Source organism: Pseudorca crassidens, chromosome 1 (genome assembly GCF_039906515.1).
Source record: "Pseudorca crassidens isolate mPseCra1 chromosome 1, mPseCra1.hap1, whole genome shotgun sequence".
Taxonomy (NCBI): Eukaryota; Metazoa; Chordata; class Mammalia; order Artiodactyla; family Delphinidae; genus Pseudorca; species Pseudorca crassidens.
Window position 1 is genome coordinate 147,682,930 of NC_090296.1, and position 22,065 is coordinate 147,704,994.

At 38.6% G+C, this 22,065-nt stretch overlaps 1 protein-coding gene across 1 annotated transcript in view; it reads left to right on the forward strand.

Annotated features, from left to right (window-relative positions):
- ADAMTSL3 (ADAMTS like 3) overlaps positions 1–22,065 on the forward strand; it is a 366,545-nt gene that overhangs the window by 201,651 nt on the left and 142,829 nt on the right. The window contains exons 10-15 of the mRNA XM_067698448.1: positions 9,443–9,554; positions 12,602–12,740; positions 13,862–13,912; positions 14,606–14,810; positions 19,955–20,102; positions 21,610–21,694. Coding sequence (XP_067554549.1) covers positions 9,443–9,554; positions 12,602–12,740; positions 13,862–13,912; positions 14,606–14,810; positions 19,955–20,102; positions 21,610–21,694 — 740 coding nt within the window. The remainder of the gene's footprint in view (positions 1–9,442; positions 9,555–12,601; positions 12,741–13,861; positions 13,913–14,605; positions 14,811–19,954; positions 20,103–21,609; positions 21,695–22,065) is intronic.

Below are 22,065 nucleotides of genomic sequence, written 5' to 3' on the forward strand. Positions count from 1 at the left end.
CAATCCAAGAACATGTTGTATCTCTCCATCTGTTTTTGTGTCATCTTTGTTTCTTTCATCAGTGTCTTATAGTTTTCTGAGTACAGGTCTTTTACCTCCTTAGGTAGGTTTATTCCTAGGTATTTTATTCTTTTTGTTGCAATGGTAAACGGGAGTGTTTCCTTAATTTCTCTTTCTGATCTTCTGTTGTTAGTGTATAGGAATGCAAAAGATTTCTGTGCATTAATTTTGTATCCTGAAACTTTACCAAATTCATTGATTAGCTCTAGTAGTTTTCTGGTGGCATCTTTAGGATTCTCTATGTATAGTAGCATATCATCTGCAAACAGTGACTGTTTTACTTCTTCTTTTCCAATTTGTATTCCTTTTATTTCTTTTTCTTCTCTGATTGCTGTGTCTAGGACTTCCAAAACTATGTTGAGTAATAGTGGTGAGAGTGGACATCCTTGTCTTGTTCCTGATCTTAGAGGAAATGCTTTTAGTTTTTCACTATTGAGAATGACGTTTGCTGTGGGTTTGTCATATACTGCCTTTATTACGTTGAGGTAGATTCCCTCTATGCCCACTTTTTGGAGACTTTTAATCATAAATGGGTGTTGAATTTTGTCGAAAGCTTCTCATGCATCTATTGGGATGATCATATTTTTATTCTACAACTTGTTAATATGGTGATCACATTGATTGATTTGTGTTTATTGAAGAATTCTTGCATCCCTGGGATAAACCCCACCTGATCATGGTGCATGATCCTTTTAATGTGTTGTTCAATTCTGTTTCCTAGTGTTTTGTTGAGGATTTTTACATCTATGCTAATCAGTGATATTTGTCTCTAATTTCCTTTTTCTGTAGTATCTTTGTCTGGTTTTGGTATCAGGGTGATGGTGGCCTTATATAATGAGTTTGGGAGTGTTCCTTCCCCTGAAAATTTCTGAAGAGTTTGAGAAGATTGGGTGTTAGCTCTTGTCTAAATGTTTGATAGAATTCACGTCTGATGCCATCTGGTTCTGGACTTTTGTTTGTTGGAAGATTTTTAATCACAGTTTCAATTTCATTACTTGTGATTGGTCTGTTCATATTTTCTATTTCTTCCTGGTTCAGTCTTGGAAGGTTTTACCTTTCTAAGAATTTGTCCATTTCTTCCAGGTTGTCCATTTTATTGGCATGGAGTTGCTTGTAGAGGTCTCTTAGGATGCTTTGTATTTCTGTGGTGTCTGTTACAACTTCTGCTTTTTCATTTCTAATTTTATTGATTTGAGTCCTCTCCCTCTTTTACTTGAGTCTGCCTAAAGGTTTATCATTTTTGTTTATCTTCTCAAAGAACCAGCTTTTAGTTTTATTGATCTTTGCTATTGTTTTTATTTCATTTATTTCTGCTCTGATCTTTATGATTTCTTTCCTTCTATTAACTTTGGGTTTTATTCTTCTTTCTCTAGTTCCTTTAGGTGTAAGTTTAGATTGTTTATTTGAGATTTTTCTGGTTTCTTGAGGTAGGCTTTTATTGCTATAAACTTCCCTCTTAGAACTGTTTTTGCTGCATCCCATAGGTTTTGGATCATCGTGGTCTTGTTGTCATTTGTCTCTAGGTAGTTTTTGATTTCCTCTTTTATTTCTTCAGTGATCTCTTGGTTATTTAGAAACGTATTGTTTAGCCTCCATGTGTTTGTGTTTTTTACGTTATTTTCCCTGTAATTGATTTCTAATCTCATAGCATTGTGGTCGGAACAGCTGCTTGATGTGATTTCATTTTTCTTATATTTACTGAGGCTTTATTTGTGACCCAAGATGTGATCTATCCCAGAGAATGTTCCATGTGCCATTGAGAAGAACGTGTAATCTGCTGTTTTTGGATGGAATGTCCTATAAATATCAATTAAATCTATCAGGTCTATTGTGTCATTTAAAGCTTTTGTTTCCTTATTAATTTTCTGTCTGGATGATCTGTCCATTGATGTAAGTGAGGTGTTAACGTCCCCCACTATTATTGTGTTACTGTTGATTTCCTCTTTTATAGCTCTTAACATTTGCCTTATGTATTGAGGTGCTCCTATGTTGGGTGCATATATATTTATAATTTTATAATATATTTTTATAATATAACTATATATAAATATAATTTATAATATAATTTTATAATATATCTTCTTGGATTGATCCCTTGATTATTATGTAATGTCCTTCCTTGTCTCTTATAACATTCTTTATTTTAAAGTCTATTTTATCTGATATGAGTATTGCTACTCCAGCTTTCTTTTGATTTCCATTTTCAGGGAATACGTTTTTCCATCCCCTCATTTTCAGTCTGTATGTGGCCGTAGGTCTGACTTGGGTCTCTTGTAGACAACGTATATATGGGTCTTGTTTATGTATCCATGCAGCGAACCTGTGTCTCTTGGTTGGAGCACTTAATCCATTCGCATTTAAGGTAATTATTGATATATATGTTCCTATTACCATTTTCTTAATTGGTTTGGGTTTCTTTTTGTAGATCCTTTTCTTCTCTTGCGTTTCCCACTTAGAGAAGTTCCTTTAGCATTTGTTGTAGAGCAGGTTTGGTGGTGCTGAATTCTCTTAGCTTTTGCTTGTCTGTAAAGCTTCATTGAATCTGAATGACATCCTTGCCAGATAGAGTAATCTTGTTTGTAGGTTCTTCCGTTTCATCACTTTAATATATCATGCCACTCCCTTTTGGCTTGTTGAGTTTCTGCTGAGAAATCAGCTGTTAACCTTATGCCAGTTCCCTTGTATGTTATTTGTCATTTTTCCCTTGCTTCTTTTAATAATTTTTCTTTGTCTTTAATTTTTGCCAATGTGATTACTATGTCTTGGCATGTTTCTCCTTGGGTTTGTCCTGCCTGGGACTCTCTATGCTTCTTGGACTTGGGTGGCTGTTTCCTTTCCCATATTAGGGAATTTTCGACTATAATCTCTTCAAATATTTTCTCAGATCCTTTCTCTCTTCTCCTTCTGGGACCCCTATAATGTGAATGTTGGTGTGTTTAATGTTGTCCCAGAGGTCTCTTAGGCTGTCTTCATTTCTTTTCATTCTTTTTTCTTTATTCTGTTCTGTGGCAGTGATTTCCACCATTCTGTCTTCCAGGTCACTTATCCGTGCTTCTGCCTCAGTTATTCAGCTATTGATTCCTTGTAGTGTCTTTTTCATTTCAGTTATTTTATTGTTCATCTCTGTTTGTTTGTTCTTTAATTCTTCTAGGTCTTTGTTAAATATTTCTTGCATCTTCTCGATCTTTGCCTCCATTCTTTTTCCGAGGTCCCTGATCATCTTCACTATCATTATTCTGAATTCTTTTTCTGGAAGGTTGCCTATCTCCACTTGATTTAGTTGTTTTTCTGGGATTTTATCTTCTTCCTTCATCTGGTACATAGTCCTCTGCCTTTTCATTTTGTCTGCCTTTCTGTGAATATGGTTTTCATTTACAGGCTGCAGGATTGTAGTTCTCCTTGTTTCTGCTCTCTGCCCTCTGGTGGATGAGGCTATCTAAGAGGCTTTTGCAAGCTTCCTGATGGGAGAGACTGGTAGTGGGTAGAGCTGGGTGTTGCTCTGGTGGGCAGAGCTCAGTAAAACTATAATCCACTTGTCTGCTGATGGGTGGTGCTGGGTTTCCTCCTTGTTGGTTGTTTGGCCTGAGGTGACCCAGCACTGGAGGCTACAGCTCTTTGGTGTGACTAATGGTGGACTCCAGGAGGGTTCACGCCAAGGAATACTTCCCAGAACTTCTGCTGCCAGTGTTCTTGTCCCCGTGGTGAGCCACAGCCATCCCCTGCCTCTGCAGGAGAACCTCCAACACCAGCAGGTAGGTTTGGTTCAGTTTCCTATGGGGTCACTGCTCCTTCTACCTGGGTCCTGATGTGTACACTACTTTTTGTGTGCCCTCCAAGAGTGGAGTCTCTGTTTCCCCCAGTCCTGTTGAAGTCCTGCACTTAAATCCTGCTAGCCTTCAAAGTCTGATTCTCTGGGAATTCCTCCTCCCATTGCTGGACCCCCAGGTTGGGAAGCCTGACGTGGGGCTCAGAACCTTCACTCCAGTGGGTAGACTTCTGTGGTATAATTATTCTCCAGTTTGTGAGTCACCCACCCAGCGGTTATGGGATTTGATTTTATTGTGATTGTGCCCCTCCTACCATCTCACTGTGGCTTCTCCTTTGTCTTTGGATGTGGGGTATCTTTTTTGGTGAGTTCCAGTGTCTTCCTGTCAATGACTGTTCAGCAGTTAGTTGTGATTCTGATGCTCTCGCAAGAGGGAGTTGGCACACGTCCTTCTACTCCGCCATCTTGAACCTCTGTTGTTCCCTTTCCCAATGACTTTAAATTATTTTATTTGTGATTCTTTTTCGGTATTTGTTTCCAGGAGAGGTTTTTGTTTTGGGGGTTGTTTTTTCCTGTAACGCCTTTTTTGGGTCTTGGTATTAATTTTACACTAGGTTTATAAAACAAATTGAGAAGTATTTCCTCTGTTCTTATTTTCTGTAACAGTTTGTGTGAGATTGCTATTACTTGACTAATCAGATGTTTTATTCCCTTATGTGTCAGTTTTGTTTCAAGGAATTTGTCTATTTCAACTAGCTTTTTGAAAGTTATTGGCATAGATTTTTTATGGTATTGTCTTATTTCTTCATTGTGTGGAGAATCTGTAGCAAGTCTTCTTTCTCATTCCTAATTTTTATTATTTGTCCCTACTCTTTTTTTTCCTTAATCAGTCATGTTGGAGGTCTATCAATTTTATGAGACTTTTCACAGAAATACCCTTTGGCTTTATAAACCACTTTAAAGTAGTTTCATTCTCATATCATTAATGTTTGCTCTTATTTTTATTGTAACCATCTCTCTACTTTCTCCGGATTCAATATGTTATTCTTCTTTTAACCTTTTTTTATATAAATTTATTTACTTATTTATTTATTTTTGGCTGCATGGGGTCTTCATTGCTGCACCCAGGCTTTCTCTAGTTGCAGCGAGTGGGGGCTACTCTTTGTTGCAGTGCGTGGGCTTCTCATTGCGGTGGCTTCTCTGGGCTTCGGTGGCGAAGCATGGGCTCTAGGTGCACATGCTTCAGTAGTTGTGGCAGGCAGGCTCAGTAGTTGTGGCTTGCAGGCTCTAGAGTGCACGCTCAGTAGTTGTGGCGCATGGGCTTAGTTGCTCCGTGGCATGTGGGATCTGCCTGGACCAGCGATCGAACATTGGCATTGCCAATGCCAATCCCCTGCCTTGGCAGGTGGATTCTTAACCACTGCACCACCAGGGAAGTCCTTTTCTAACTTTTGGGGATGGCTGTTTAGACCAGTGATTTTCATCCAATTTTTCCATAACATATGCTTTTAACTCTGTAAATTTCTCTCAAAGTATGCTTTAGATTTTTTTCCACAGAGTTTGATATGAAGTCTTTTTCTTCATCATTCAGTTAAGTGGTATTGTAATTTCCATAGTGATATATATGATATAGTGATATAGTGACTTATAGAATATTAGAAGTGTAGCATCCAAGTATGTGGGAATTTTCAAGTAATCTCATCATTTTATACCTTAATTCTACTATAGTCAAATAACATTATATTATTTTAATGTTTTGAAATTTGTTAAAACTTAATTTGTGGCTCAGAATGTAGCAGATTTTGGAAGACTATGATATGTAGTCTTCTGATGTTGAGCACAATGTTCTACATATGTCAATTAGGTCATATTTATTAATGGTTTCATGCAAAATTATAGCCTTACTGATTTTTGTCTGCTTATTCTGTTAGTTACCACAAGAGACCTGGTAAAACTACCACTATGACTGTGCATTTGTCTATACTTTTTCTGTTTCTTGTCAATTGTTGAATTATATATTTTGAGGTTAGGTGGTTAGGTACACTCACATTTAGAATCATTACCTCTTCTAATGACTTGACCTCTTTATCATTGTGAAATATTTTCTTTCAGCACTTTGAAGATATTACTTCATTGTCTTCTGGCTTCCATTTATTCTGTTGAGAATTCAGCTTTTAGTCTTATTTTTGTTCCTTAGAAGGTAATGTGTCTTTTTTCTTTGCCTTCTTTCAAGTGTTTTCTCTTTGTTTTTGGTTTTCATCAGTTTGACTCTGATATAATTAATAACTTTCTTCTGCTTGAGGTTCCTGGTGCTTCATGGATCTGTAGCTTGATATCCGTCATCAGTTTTGGAAGATTTTCTCATTTATGACCTCTTCAGATATAGCTTCTATCTTATTCTCTTTTTCTGGGACTACAATTATACCTTTATCTCAAATGTCTAATTTCCATTTTCTTTTTATCTGTCAGTTTGCTAATTCTCTGAATAGGTGTATATAATCCAGAAGTCAGCAGATTATGCCCAGCAAGCTGACCAACTGTCTTTGTAAATGGAGTTTACAGCTACCCTCATTTATTTATATATTACTTGTGGCTGCTTTTGCACCACACCAGCAGAGTTGAATAATTGCAACTGAGATAACGTGGCCTGAAAACTCACTTTTACTATCTGGTTCTTTAAGATAATATTTGATGAACCCCAGTCTAGTCTACTAAGTCTATTCATTGAGAGATTTATTTAAATTATTTTGCTTTTTATTTGTACAATCACATTTTATTTTTGTTATAGTTTCTTTGTTTCTGGTGAAATTCTCCATCTTGTCATTTAATTTCTTGAACATTTTAGTCACAGTATCTTTGTCTAAGTTTTCTTAAAAACAGAGCCTGAGGCGAAAGCTATGTGCTAACACATGATTTTTGACCATAGGAATAGAATGAGGTGTTGCTAGGCCCTCAAGCCGGGAAATAAGACATGAAGCCAAGGCCAGAGTTACAGGAAATGGTAGTGGTATACTTACACTTTTAAGTTTCTATCAGTTAATGCCCATATCTGGATTTCCTATTTTTCTGATTATATATCTATTTTCCCACCTTTTCAGTTGGTGTTAAATTTTATCTTTGTTGTATATCTAGGGTTAAAGTTTTGCTGCATATAGTAGAGGAAAGATTATAGATACCATTTGAGACTGGATTAATTATTGCTTCTAGAAGACAGATTAGCAGCTAATCACCTTCATCCAAGGGACTGAAATAATTTGAATCTGGGCATCATTCCCTTTGAAAACTGGAATATTTCCAGTATATTTTTTTGGCTGCATTGGGTCTTCTTTGCCGCACGCAGCCTTTCTCTAGTTGTGGTGAGTGGGGGCTACTCTTTATTGCAGTGTGCGGGCTTCTCACTGCAGTAGCTTATCTTGTGGCAGAGCACAGGCTCTAGTCATGCAGGCTTCAGTAGTTGCAGCATGTGGGCCCAGTAGTTGCTGCACATGGGCCGTAGAGCACGTGGGCTTCAGTAGTTGTGGTGCACGGGCTCAGTAGTTGTGGCTCATGGGCTCTAGAGCACAGGCTCAGTAGTTATGGTGTACAGGCTTAGTTGCTGTGGCAAATGGGATCTTCCCAGACCAGGGCTTGAACCCGTGTCTCCTGCATTGGCAGGCAGATTCTTAACCGCTGCGCCACCAGGGAAGTCCTTTCCAGTCTACTCTTATTCCTAGGATACAGCTTTCTGGGGTCCCAGCTGGGAGCCTGGGCTGTTTACCAACACTCCTCACCTTGGTGGGCCTGGAGCTCCAGGTTTTGCTGCCTCAGCCACTTGAGTCTGACAGGCCTGCTCAGCTTCTCAGCTGCTCAGTTACCACTTGTAAAATGGAAAATGTCTTGAGCAGAAAGGTGGTACTAAAGGTGGTACCAAATGTCATGCTCACATGTCTGGGCTTCCTTTGTGTCTGGGATATTGGCCTTGCACATCCTCACTACTACGGTTGTTTTCTGATGCCTTCAAGTACATTAAAAAGTATTCTATGCAGCACTTTTACTTATTCTCAGTGGGAGGATTCATCAGAAACAAACCCGTTCTTCCATAGCCAGAAGCAGAACTACTTAGAAGTCTTTTCTGTGCTATCCTCATCCCATCACTGTAACCCTGCCCCTCTCTCCCTCCACACACATCTCGTGTCTGGAATTTTTCACCATTTTATAATTTTACAATTTCTTTTTACTATTTTATAATTAAATACATCAAAGTTTTATTTTTTGGTCAACCCTTATTTAGATTTACTAATAAGTTTTACTGATTTATTTCACCATTACTGCTTCTTGCATCTCACTACTTTCTTGTGGATTTATATTACTTCTTTTTCAGTATATCCTTTCATAGTTTTTTCTTTTTCCTAGTGAGAGCTTCTGAGTGATAAAGTTTCTGTCATTTTGTGTCTGAGAAAAACTTTATTTCACTGATTACTGATTGATAATTTGATCATAGATTGTTTATAAGTTGACAGTTGATTAGCAATGAATAATTTGGTTGTAGAATTCTAGATTAAAAAACTATTGTCCCTCATCACTTTGAAGGTATGCTTTTCTTTTCTTGCATCCATTATTGTCTGTGAGAAGTCTGATGCCATTCTGATTCTCACTCCTTTGTAGGGAATCATTTTTTTTCTTTCTGATAACTTTCAGAATTTCTCTTTATCCTTGTTGTTGTATTTTTTACAATGTCTGCTCAGAACTTTATGAATATTTTTAGACTGAGTACTTCTGTTTTTCTTAAGGTCTAGGAAATTCTCAACAATGATGCAATCAAATATCACCTTTTCATTATTTTTTCTATTCTTTCTCTTGAACTCCATGTGATGCTGGCATTTCTGGATCTATCTCCCACAGCTTAACCTTTGTTTTCCCTCTCTTTTTCTTTTTGTGTTGTGTTCTGGGACTTTTCCTCAATTCACTCATTTGTTCAATCAGGAGGGAAGGAAAAAAAACGTAGGGAGAGGACTTGCTGCCTGAGTAAAATAACCTGAAAGTAAACTTACCTGTGTCTATAACTGCTTGCTCACTCTCAGTGGTACCCCTCCTCTATTTTAATGAGATACTGAAAGGCTTCTATGCAAACACCATGGATTTGTGTACATTTGAGTTTCTATAGTTGTGCTTTCAGAAGAATTTTTCAGAAGGATCTGCTTAAAGATGCTTAAAGATGTTGTTATTATAAACGTAAGAATCGCAGTTTGTGCCATGTTGTAAGCAAACCCAGATTACATTTCCTGTCTCATCTCCTGTTCTCATGGAAATTAAAATCAAATGTATTGGGAAGAAAAATAAAACTTAAATAAATAAACTAAAAATGCACCTACATTTTTGTGAGCTCATTCATAGGCATAGAATTATCTGGAAAAATGACTCCAAGGAGATTGGTCAAAGATCCTCTGAGATCCCATCTATGACAAATCTAATCGAAATGCTGTCACATCTTAAAATTCTGGGACTCTTCATGCACCAGAGTTTATTGTGATAGATGTGTTTGTCTACGTAGGTGACTTGTGTTCACCTGATGTTGAAAGATGTGGAAGGCACTAGCTCCTTGCATGCGAATATGTTATCAAAGTTGTCTCCGTCCAGACCAGGTACACTGCGGCCAAGGACAGCGTGGTCCAGTTCTTCTTTTACCAGCCAATCAGTCATCAGTGGAGACAAACTGACTTCTTTCCCTGCACTGTGACATGTGGAGGAGGTGAGGCACAGACTTTGTTCATGAATATTTAGAGCTCAGAGTTAGAAATGACACGTTTGCTTTTTTGAAGCTGACTTTAAAGTTAGCGTGGTACTACCAAATAGATAGCTAGTGGGAAGCAGCCGCGTAGCACAGGGAGATCAGCTCGGTGCTTTGTGACCACCTAGAGGGATGGGGTAGGGGGAGGGTGGGAGGGAGGGAGACGCCAGAGGGAGGGGATATGGGGATATATGTCTATGTGTAGCTGACTCACTTTGTTATCCAGAAGAAACTAACACAACGTTGTAAAGCAATTATACTCCAATAAAGATGTTAAAAAAAGAGTAGCATGGTAATTAGAGATGTGTAACCACACAGCATCTTACTCAGTGGCCTGGAATGCAGTGGTTTTAATGAATGTGCGTTTGCTTTATTCTTGAACATAGGTGAAAACTGGATGTAGAAAACACCCTTTACTTTGGGCAAAGAGCTGGAAACATGTTTGCATGTCTCTCATGGACTCCAGAATAAAAGCCAAGAGATAGGGGGGATTTTTAATTCTTACCCATCAGAAAAACAAATATCTCTTTCTTTTTAATTTATTCCCTAGCTCTCACACACAGAGAGACGTTCTCATTTGGACACCTAAGTTAAAAGAGAAGCTTTCCGTTCTGGGAGGGACATGTATAATGGGACTAAGCTTATTAGTTCAGTTGGTTCAGTTCTTGGGAGGAGAATAGATGTTTCTCATAGCTGGTGCCCAAGGAAAGACAAGATCAGTCCTGCTGGAACCTTCAATGGAAGCTCCTGGCTGTGTGACTGTCCACCAAAGGTAGCGTTGGCTGTAAGGACAGAAGGAACATTTTAGGCTCCTTTTGGGGGTCCCCCAATATCCTACCACTTTCTATACACTGGCAGAATTTCAATACATTTGTTCATAATGTAGGAAGGCAGTCTGCCTTATTTCTTTCTCTTTTAGATATCTCTGTACTGCTACAAAATTAAAGAGGAAAATTAATTGTCTCTCCCCAAATTATAAACACCTGTATGCTCCTTGTCTCCTCCTAGAAATATGTTTCCATTTAGAGCAAAGATTTTTTTCTTTAACTCAAGGAGCTGTAATCTCATTCTCTTACTGTCTTGGGGAAAAATAAAAACATACCCATAAAACCCACAAGGAAAGCATTACCAAAATTCAATTATGTTAGTAATCAAATCTACATGATTTGTGTTAAGTGGCATTTCAGGGTTTTTGGTGTAATCAGGAAAATTAGCTCGCTGGTCTCCAAGGTATTTGGATGGACTTTCCTGGTCTTGTCTGCAATCATCTATGTGGGATACTTGAGATTAGTTTGGAGAAAGTACCGAGATTGCCACTGTCATCTGATATTGCAGACTTTCTAGCAGATATTGGCACCCAAGTAATACTTTATTGACTCCATTTGGATTTTCGTTCCTGTGGTTTTGACCTTGCTTTTTATAATGCATACCAGTCTGTCCTTCCACACTCAGCTTACATTTAAGCCTCGACTTGTAGAAAGCTGTCTGTTGGTTTATAAAATCAGACTCCTCTCAGCAATTGGGCCTTTAAATGTATTTTTAGAACTTTAGACCAGTTGGCTGAGGCTGAGAACTTAACTTTGGGGGTTTTTTTGTTTGTTTTTTTTGTGGGTGTTTTTTTTGGTGAAGAGCTCATTCTGGTTTTGAAAAATTACTTTTTTAAAAACTTAACATGACACTTATTTAGTGACAGGAAACCTGGAATCAAATCTTTCAGGAAGTTAGAAGCATCATTTTGTGAGTTGTTTTTTAAGTTTATAGCACTCATCCTTGTGGAATGTTCACTTTCCTCAGAGACTGTACAAATTGAATTTAATAGAATCAGGAATAAGTCTTCATTCCTTCTTCTTTGAAGGCTTATGAGGCAGAGGCAGATGTAGGCGGGGAGGGTTTTGTTCCTCTCTGTATAGACAATGCTTATTTTCCCAGTTAGAAAGTTCATTGTCATCAGGGGTACCCCTAGGTACCCCAGGACAGGAAATTAGTAAAATGTACAAGCAATGGAATATTATAAAAAAGAAAGAAGCAACAAGGGTGGTTCTCAGAAATGTAATGTTGAGTGAGAAAAGTAGAAAACAGAACAGGACTTAAAACACAGTATCATTAATTTAGTCAAAACAGATACACACAAAACAAAATTACATAAGACAGATGTATAGTTAAGCACATATAAACAATAAATAGATGTCTCTGGGGGATTGTAATGGGAGGGGTGATGGGAGAAGAGAAAGTATACGGAAACAAGAGAGCCTTGCACAGTGCCAGGATGAGGAGACATGACAATGAATAACTACTTTCTGTACCTGAGCTCCAAACATTTTCAAAGGCGTCTATTGTAACTTTTAGTTATAAGTGCTAAGAGTCACACAATCAGTTCAAGTAGTCATTCTCCATCTTGGCCACCCATGGTAGTCATCTTAGAAGAACCTGAGAGTCTTTTTTAAAAAGTCTTTTTTTTGCTGCTGCTGCTGCACCATATCACCTAGCATCTGTCTAGAGATTTACATTTTTAACAGAGCTTTGACGCACGTGATCTTATTCGCTCCCCACAACAACTCTAAACCTAAAGTAGTTCGGGAAACTGAAAATAGCACTCAGTCCAATCGTTAGCTCTCCATAGGTGCTTTGGCTAAAGAGCCTTACACCCCCTTGGGATTAAGCAGTGGGGATCTGCTGCTTCTACTACCCCGCAGCCTGGGAATAAAGGAACAACTTTATTTCTTTGGTCTCAGCGCAATCATGGCAACAGAAAGCACCCGCTCCTTCCACTTTGACCAGTGGAAATGCTGATTTCTTGGCTGCAGTGCTTCTGATTTAATTGGACCAGGAAGGGACCTGGGCGTTGGTGTAATAAAAGCCTCCCAAGTGGTTCTGTTATACGCCCAGAGTTGAGAACCACTGAGTTAAGTTTCTTAAAGAGGAATAAAAAAGTGTGTGCCAAGTGATAACTTTGCCAAGTAAACCCCGAATGGATGCGATCTTCAGACTTTCTTGTTCTGCTGCTTTAGGGTATCAGCTCAATTCTGCTGAATGTGTGGATATCCGGTTGAAGAGGGTGGTTCCTGACCATTATTGCCATTACTACCCTGAGAATGTGAAACCAAAACCAAAACTGAAGGAGTGCAGCATGGATCCTTGCCCATCAAGGTTTGCATAACTGCCCATACCCTTCTTCCTTTAAAAAGAAACAAATCAACTGCAGCTGGGACTGACCCACCGTTGCCAGGCAACACATTGCCACGGCGTGACCTTGAACGTACACTGGTGGCGGGTACCTGTCTTCACATTTATAACCGTGGTCAGTAGGAATTAGGCTCATCAGCTTACTCAGTCTAGTTCTCTCTTGCGGGCTATGTGTCCATGTGCTGTGATCTTTGTTTATAATGAACCTCTTTGAGCATCTCTTGCACATACAGCATGAACGTTCTCTTCATCCAAGTACAGTGTCTAGTCCATCCGACAGCCGTAAATATCAGTAACTCACCATTTTAGCTTTTTAAACTGGGTCACCGATCACCACGTTTTGACTTTTGAAGTGTACACATTAAGTTCAGTATAAAGAATGCATGGTGCAAGGAAGTGAAGAGTTTTAATGCCAGAGCAGTAAAGCTATGCATAAACTATCCTGCTGCATAATTTAGTACCTGATGACTTGGATTGTCTGGGGAAGTTTCCTGGCTTTACTACAGTATCTTAAAATAACAGCATACTGTCAAGTCCCAGAATCCCCCACTTATCTGCCAGCTGGCTAAGGCAGAAGTGTGCAAGTGGAAAAGGAAGCATTCTCAGTGGATTTCACTTCCTATCAGGAAGCAGTGCATGTCCGGTAATCCCAGGTGTATGTAATTATTAATAGAGGCCTTTTCAAAAGGCAAATTCTGTGAAACAAAATGGTTTTCTAAAGATCCTGCTAATATGACAGTGTGTTACTGTCATTAATATATTTTATCAGACTAACCTGCTAAGATGATAAAAGGGAATAAATAGATTTATCTAAATTAAGAGAAACTCTTTCCTTTGATGAATACATATTACTAGTTCCATTGTCTACATTTTCATATAGAATTGGGGATGTTGTGTGTCAGAGATTTTCCTAAAAATTAAGGAGATCGTGGCTGAATTTGGGGGGAAATGGTTCATAACACTCGGCATATTTAGTTTTTAATTTGAAAGAGCTCTGTCTTTTGGGATGTCACACCTGTACTAGTCAAATTAATAAATGCGTTAATTGATTAGAAATTATATTCTCACAATGATTTCATTTGTAGTGATGGATTTAAAGAGATCATGCCCTATGACCACTTCCAGCCTCTCCCTCGGTGAGTTACAGGTTTCCTTTTTCTTTCTGTCATATGCTCTAAGTAATTTGCAAGGAACTGTAGTATCTGTAGCAATAGACTAAAATGTAAGAGGGACAGTTATTAGACCCTTCACAGAGAGATAAGGGAACACAGACTTCAAGTCCATAATAAGAAAGATCTTTCTAAGAATTATATGGAATAGGCTGGCTCAGAGGGTGATGTTTTCTGTCACTGGAGATGTCAAGCGTATCTTGATAACTGGGTATTATAGAGGGACCTCAAGCATTGCAATTGATCAGAAATCTGCATTCCCTTTTATACCTAGATGACTAGGATGGTTCTTTCCGACTTTGAGATTCTGTGATTCCCTAGTAATGTTGTCCATTGGTGTTTTATAGTTTAGAGACTGTTTGAAGATGTGTTCACACTCTATAGTTTAATTTATTTGATTCTCACAATGGCCCTGTTGTGGTAATACATGAGGGCAGGTGTCTTACTCCCATTTGACAATAACCTTCGGGTCAGAGGAGTTAAGTACCTTGGGACTGCAGATTGTGTGTAGCAGTTAAGATTAAAGTCTTAAGGTTCCAATTCTGTGCTCTTTCAACTGAACCACAACTGTTATCCCAAGGCTGTACTTTTTGCAATCAACTTTGCAAACTTGAAACAAGCAACAAATAAATAATGTGTTTTCGTTTGTTTGCTTTTGAGCTGGGAACATAATCCTTGGACTGCGTGTTCGGTGTCCTGTGGAGGTGGGATTCAAAGACGGAGCTTCGTGTGTGTGGAGGAGTCCATGCATGGAGAGATACTGCAAGTGGAAGAATGGAAGTGCATGTATGCGCCTAAACCCAAGGTTATGCAAACCTGCAATCTGTTCGACTGTCCCAAGTGGATTGCCATGGAGTGGTCTCAGGTAAGATTTGAGTACACGCCACTGTTTTTAGAAATTAATTAATTTTAGGCTGCATTGGGTCTTGGTTGCTGTGTGCGGGCTTTCTCTAGTTGCAGCGAGCGGGGGCTACCCTTCGTTGTGGTGCGTGGGCTTCTCATTGCGGTGGCTTCTCTTGTTGCGGAACACGGGCTCTAGGCGCGGGGTTCCAGAGTGCAGGCTCAGTGGTTGTGGCGCACGGGCTTAGTTGCTCCGCGGCATGTGGGATCTTCCCCGACCAGGGCTCGAGCCTGTGTCCCCTGCATTGGCAGGTGGATTCTTAACCACTGTGCCACTGGGGAAGTCCCGAGTACACGCCACTTTTTAATTCAATCTCAGATTTTAATGATTATTTGCTATGCTCCCAACACTGTACTGGGCAACTTGGGGGAGGCAGAAGTTGTATATGAACGGGGTTCCTACTCCCAAAGAGCTTGGGAAGAGCCAGTTGGACGACAGTGTAAGAGAGAACATTGCAGGCATCAACGCAGGTAAGAATAATTAATTAAGAACCATGGTACATCTGAACGGAACAGGCATTGGAGCAGAGTTGATCGGGAAGTCTTTGTTGCCCTTGTAGTGCTTGACCCATCTTTAAGATTTAACCAAACGAGAGCCTAGTGAAGACATCACTGTGAGGTAGGGCCAAGCCGAAACGGCTGAGCAAAGGCAGAAATGACACAGAATGACTAGATGTTGAAAAAGGCCCTAGTTCATCTGGATTAAAGAGAGAACCCACGTGACTAAGAATTGGAAGATTGGGGCTTCCCTGGTTGCACGGTGATTAAGAATCCGCCTGCCAATGCAGGGCACACGGGTTCGATCCCTGGTCTGGGAAGGTCCCACGTGCCGTGGAGCAACTAAGCCCGTGTGCCACAACTACTGAACCTGCGCTCTAGAGCCCGGGAGCCACAGCAAGAGAAGCCACCGCAATGAGAAGCCCGCACACTGCAACGAAGAGTAGCCCCTGCTTGCCGCAACTAGAGAAAGCCTGCGCACAGCAACCAAGACCCAATGCAGCCAAAAATAAATCAAAAAAAAAAAGAATTGGAAAATTCAGATGGAGATGATAAAACTGACATTAGAGGTATGTTCTTAGTCTGGTGGTTACTAAGAAGCTTCGCTATTTTTGTTGAAGAAAATAAATGTAATATATTTTAAGTAATTGAGGCAATAGACTGATGCTGGGAAAGACCAGAGGCAGGCAGCCTATTTGGAAGCCATTGAGGTGTCAGGTGGTGAGAAAAGAGAAAAGGGCAACATCACAGAGATATAACAAGGCTTCGTGTTAGGTTAGCTTAGTTTCCTCTCTAGGGAGATGAGCAAGTAAACCTCTAGAGCAAATAAAGTGTAGTTGGATTAGTCAAAAAATTGCAGGTATTGGTATTTAATATTTTAAGCTTAAACTTTTAATTTGCTAGAGGGTGAGACATAATTGACTCATGTTTCTTTAGCTCTTTTGCGTGATCCCTACATGTTTAATTCAACACACACATGCCTTTATCTATTTATTTATTGAGTGTGCCAGCTGCCATCCTAGGGAGTAAATAAAACCTGCTTCTACCCACCCCCCCCCCACCAAAAGCTCATAATCCAGTTGCAGAAACCATATACGCAAATGAACAGTTGTGATGCAGTGTGATGCTGCAGTGAGCTGTATGATATCCTGTATTGCCGGCACACAGAGGTGGGGTGATTCACTCTACTTGAAGGTGTCAGAGCAGGTTTCCGAAAGGAGGAAGCACTTGAACTGAAACTTGAAGAGTAGAGATAAGTGAGTTTTCTGGGTGAAAGGCCCGCTTCCAGCCCCAGTTTACAGATGCTATCTCATCACAGTCCTTTTCTGATATCCCTGGCTCAAAATCATCACCCCCTACTGCTTCATTTGTACTTAGTAGGGCAGTAGTTATCCATCCTTTTTTGTTCACGTACCAAAAGAAGTTTGGAAAATTACATACCCCTTCATATATATTTAGGTTGACATCTAAAATTTTTATCACAAGTTTAACTTAAAAAAAATCGAAGAATGTCATTTCTAACACGTCTTGAAGGCTGACATTTTAAAATAAAAGTGTTATAGCATTAAAAAAAATATGTCCAGTAGAATGTAAATGCCATGATGGTTTCTATCCTTGCCATCTTCCATTTTTAAAAAACATATGAACAAGCTCTTGAATAATTTGAATGTTTTGCATTATTTTCCCCTTGAACTCACATTTTTAAACCACTCCCCCCCACAGAATTTATCCTAATATAATGTACTTTTATGCTTTAAAGTCTTTTATTGGTTACCCTATACTACTTTTCTCTAAGAAAATACATGTAGCCGTTGAAATTAATTTATTTTAATTTCCTATAGCCGTAAGGCTTTAAGTATTAGAAATGTTCCCCTGGATTAAGTTATTATTAAATTTAACTTTAGTACACAACCAAAATAACAATTCAATGTATTTCGATTTCTCGTGAATGATTATTATACATAAAAAGTAAACTTTCCTTTGAAATGAGTCTTCCGAGAAGGTGAGTGGGGCTTTAAAAAATAGTCCATTGCCAGAATGAAACATGGGATCAGCAGTAATTTTATTCTTAATTTTAACTGTTGATTTCTTGTTTTAGTTTGTTTTGCACATACACGCTGGGAAGCCTTGTTCACATAAGTCAGTAGACTGAGACGGAAGGATTTTATTATGGCAAGGTCGTTCGGTTCTTTGAACTCGAGTTATATGCCAAAAATCATATTGTGATCTCTCCTCAAAAATCAACATTACTTCTACAACCCGCAGAGCTTGTTTTCCACTCTTACAGGTCTTACCCATTTGTTTTGTGCCGTCTTTAGAGCTTTTATTACCACCCCCACCCCATCTATATCATGACTTTATTGTCACTTACAATACCCAAATGAAGGACTGTTAACCAACGCATCTCATTCATCCTTCTTGCCTCTTCATACTTTCCACTTTTTAAAAATCAAACACATTCTCAGTGATGAGAATTTGCTATCATTAAGGATGTATTCCGCTTGAAAGAGGAGTTCTGGGAATGTCGTAAACACTGACCACATCATTGGGGTAAGTGTTCAGCTTCCTGAGAAGCTACTGAGGAAATAATATTCCTTTGGATTGACCAGTTCTAGGGTAGTTATACCTTATAATCATATTGTTTTCTTTCTCTTTGGGGCAGAATTTTTTTTCTTTCTTGGCCAATATAAAATAGCCTCTTAAGATCACATATATTTCCAATAGGTGAATGTGGGGGTAGGTGAATCAGTTTCCCAGACGTCAAATATAATCTCAAACCTCACTAAATTCATTCAGTATTTGTTCAGTGGTCATAAGAGTGGCATGAGGGAATAAGAGAGGTTTCCTGCTATTCTGCTCTTCTTGGAGATGGGTCTGTGCTGAAAAAGGCCTCCATATCCTCTGCAACTCATCTGTGACAATTGAAGAAGCACCCATGGACTCAGGAAAGAATCTTTAAGCTTTATGAAGCAGCAGTGAAGTCATTATTTTGACAACAGGAGGCTCTAGGAAGGATTTCCACTCTGCCTCTTAGGAACTGCGTGACCTTGAGCAAGGTCCTTAGGTGGTGGGCTGTTCATTTGCTCATCTGTTAAATGGGAGTGAAGCTGCTAACCTGCCAGTGTGTCAGGACGGTTAGTGAGATCACATCTGCAGAACAGTGTGTGTTCTCTAGCACATGCCCAAGGCTTCTTGACCTCTCCCAGGGGTGGATCCAGGATTGGTGGGACCTGAAGTTTATACCATATGGAAATAACTTTTAAAAAAATCTATTTTGTTCACGTATAGTTGATTTACAATGTTGTGTTAATTTCTGCTGTATAGCAAAGTGTTTCAGATATATATATATATATATATATATATAATACATTCTTTTTCATATTCTTAACCCATTATGGTTTGTCACAGGATATTAAATATAGTTCCATGTGCTACCCAGTAGGACCTTGTTGTTTATCCATTCTATGTATAATAGTTTACATCTGCTGATCCCAAACTCCCAATCCATCCCTCCCCTACCAAGGAGGTGACTTTTTAAGAAGAAAGAATACAAAGCACAAATATTGGGTATCTAAGTAAATGTTTATGTACAATAATGAAAGAAATGGTAAGAAATTACAAATTTTTTTAAGCTGACAACCCTAATGTGAACTCTGGACTTTAGTTAATAATAATGTATCAGTATTGGTTTATCAGTTGTAGCAAAGGTACCACACTAATGCAAGATATTAACAATAGGGAAAACTGTATGTAGCAGAAAGGGGGCATATGGAAACTCTCTGTACTATCTGCTCAATTTTTCTATAAACCTTAAGTAGTCCTAAAAAATAAAGTCTTGATTTTAAAAAAAACTACACACACATATACATACATATATGCTCACCAACATAATGTACATAAATTGAAAACAGATCCTGGATGTTCATGACATGAAAATATTCCATTCATAGACAAGAGTACCTTCCAAATCATAAACAAATAATTCAAGAAAAAAAAAATCCTGACAACACAAATTTCCTAAAAACTCAGAGAAAATAGCATCATGTTTTTATTAATTTTAAGTGCCTGATACATCTAGAATATATTTTTCCTAAACTTTTTGGCTGAATACTCTTCGATGGCCCTTTCACATGACAACGATTTTGGAAGATCAGTTTCTATACACAGAATAGAAGGATAATCCTCTAGCATGGTTGAGCAAAATTTGATATTTTTTTAAATTAATAGTTTAGAAAAGTTTCTTTTGTCTTCACAAATTGTTTTGGATGATGTCATGTGAATTTTTAATCAAATTTGAGAAAACCTGTATTAAGTTTCTTTCATATTTGCGTAGAAAGATTTCAGGGCATTTCAATTTTTCTTGCGCTGTGACCTCACCTGAAGTACTTCTCGAATGGAGAATGGGAAGGAAGCCTTGCAAGGGAGGGGCCCTGAAGCATAAGAATCATGGGAAATCAGCCTCCACCCCCTTCCTTACATAATGTTTATCTAACGGTCTTTTGTGTTTAACATTCATGTAGATTAGTGACTCTCCTGTGCATGAGACCTTAGTACCTTTGTGGATCTCTTCATGAACAAGAATTTCATTGGCTTCTCTTTTCATCTTTGAAGTGCACAGTGACCTGTGGCCGGGGGTTACGTTACCGCGTTGTTCTGTGTATCAACCATCGTGGACAGCACGTTGGTGGCTGTAATCCACAACTGAAGTTACACATCAAAGAAGAATGTATCATTCCCATCCCGTGTTACAAACCGAAAGGTAAGTTTGTGGTGCATTTTAAAGTTAAATCAAACGGTGTTTTCCAGCTCTCTTACTAATATTGCAGCATTTGAATTTCAACATACTAACTTTCTTATAAAAATTGTTTTACTGACAGATTACAGTAGACCCATCCACCTAGATAAGGAAGTTAGACCTATGTGACTAATTGGTCTGGAGAAGAAACTGAGCTCTTATTGATTCAGTACATATAGAGTGGCTCCTGTCTAGGCTTATATGAACATTTCTTGGTGGGCATAAAATAATTTGATGCAGTCCCTGCTTTGAAGAAAAAGGAGAAGGAAAATTCCCACATGCCTTCCACCAGAGTGTACATTTCTTGAGGAAGGAACAATGCCAGCTTCATCATATGTCCTGTTGCCTACCATGAATGAATGAAGACTTTCAGTTCCCAATCTAGATTTATAGATGCACTTAGAAATTATTTTGTAGTTCCCACTTGTTCCACATGAATTAGCAGAAATGGGTAGCATCCATGGGTAAGGAAGTCTTGGCATCATCTTTTGGATGTATGTTCCTCTCTAGACATGATTATTTCCATATATGTACTTTAGCAAGGTATTACCAGTCCTCGTGACAAGTATTTCCTTTTGGAAATGGAAAAAGAATTACTCCCAAGTATCAGTGCCAAGGAGTCTTCCTCAGTACTTTGGAGAGGATGATAAAATTCTTCTTCATTATTTCTGGGTGCATTATTTACCCAAATAGCCTTATAGGCAACTAACTATTCAAAAAATACTTATTTGATGATGTCTGCCTTCCAGAAAAATCACTGGTTTCCATGCAAAGTACAACACTGATTATATAACTTCTTCAGTGACATCTTTTCTCCGTATTTCTGCAGTCAGTGGTACCTTTATAGCCACTTTCTTAGTGTCTGTGATTTCCCTGGAGTAGTCCAAAATTATTTCCTTTCTCATTTTATAATTAGATTGTTTCTTTCTTCACATCTTAGGAAGCTTCAAAGGACAGAGAGGGGCACCAGCTTGCTCCTGCAGGCCAGTGGTAATTAGTAATCATTTCCCTCAACAATTATAGCAATTAAAGTTTGAATAAACCATAGCACTGACTCTCCTCCTCCCAACTTTCTAAGCCTTCTATGGTATTTGCTTTTCTCTATTAATTTCCTCATTCATTGGGCAAAAAAAAATGTGTGGAAAAAGAAAACAAATTGATAACGGTTGAAGTAAGAGCTTTAATATGCAAACAACAGATATTGGTACTGATTTATAAAAGGCATTTTTATGCTAACTTGGACAATGTATCAGCTGTGTCGTGGGGTTGTTTGGTTGCATTTTGATAATGTGTTAATTAACAAAATGTATGACAGAAATTTTTGGTTCCATCCAGAAGCCACTTCATGTACTGTGCATTTGAAAAGCGTGACCTCTTAATTGATGAAATCTTCAGCAAATAGCAATCACATATCCAACTCTTGAATGAGTAACAATAATTAAGCTCGTTGTTTATGTTCCCTTTTTGTCAGAAAAAAGTCCAGTGGAAGCGAAATTACCTTGGCTGAAACAAGCACAAGAACTAGAAGAGACCAGAATAGCAACCGAAGAACCAACGTGAGTCCAGGACCTTTTATGGGAAGTAATCAGAGCATAGCCAGCTAACATGATATATGTAATTTTTGTACTCATTGGAGTACAATGATATGTTTCAAATCCAAGTGACCTGGATTTGCAGACTCTAGAGAGCTTGAGCTGGCTAGAATTCTTCTTTATTTCACAATTCAGCAGTCCTGCTTTGGCAGTATCTGTGAGAAGCCCAGAAAAGAACAGTGCTGTTTAACTCAAAGCAGACCCAGTGGTCCGTTACAGTTAAGAGACTGAGGATAATTCCTAGATCTAGATTAACACATATGATTTGACCAAAGACCATCATTAAACAGACAGTATTAAACAAATAAACCAAGTCATTCCATGGTTAAGTCATG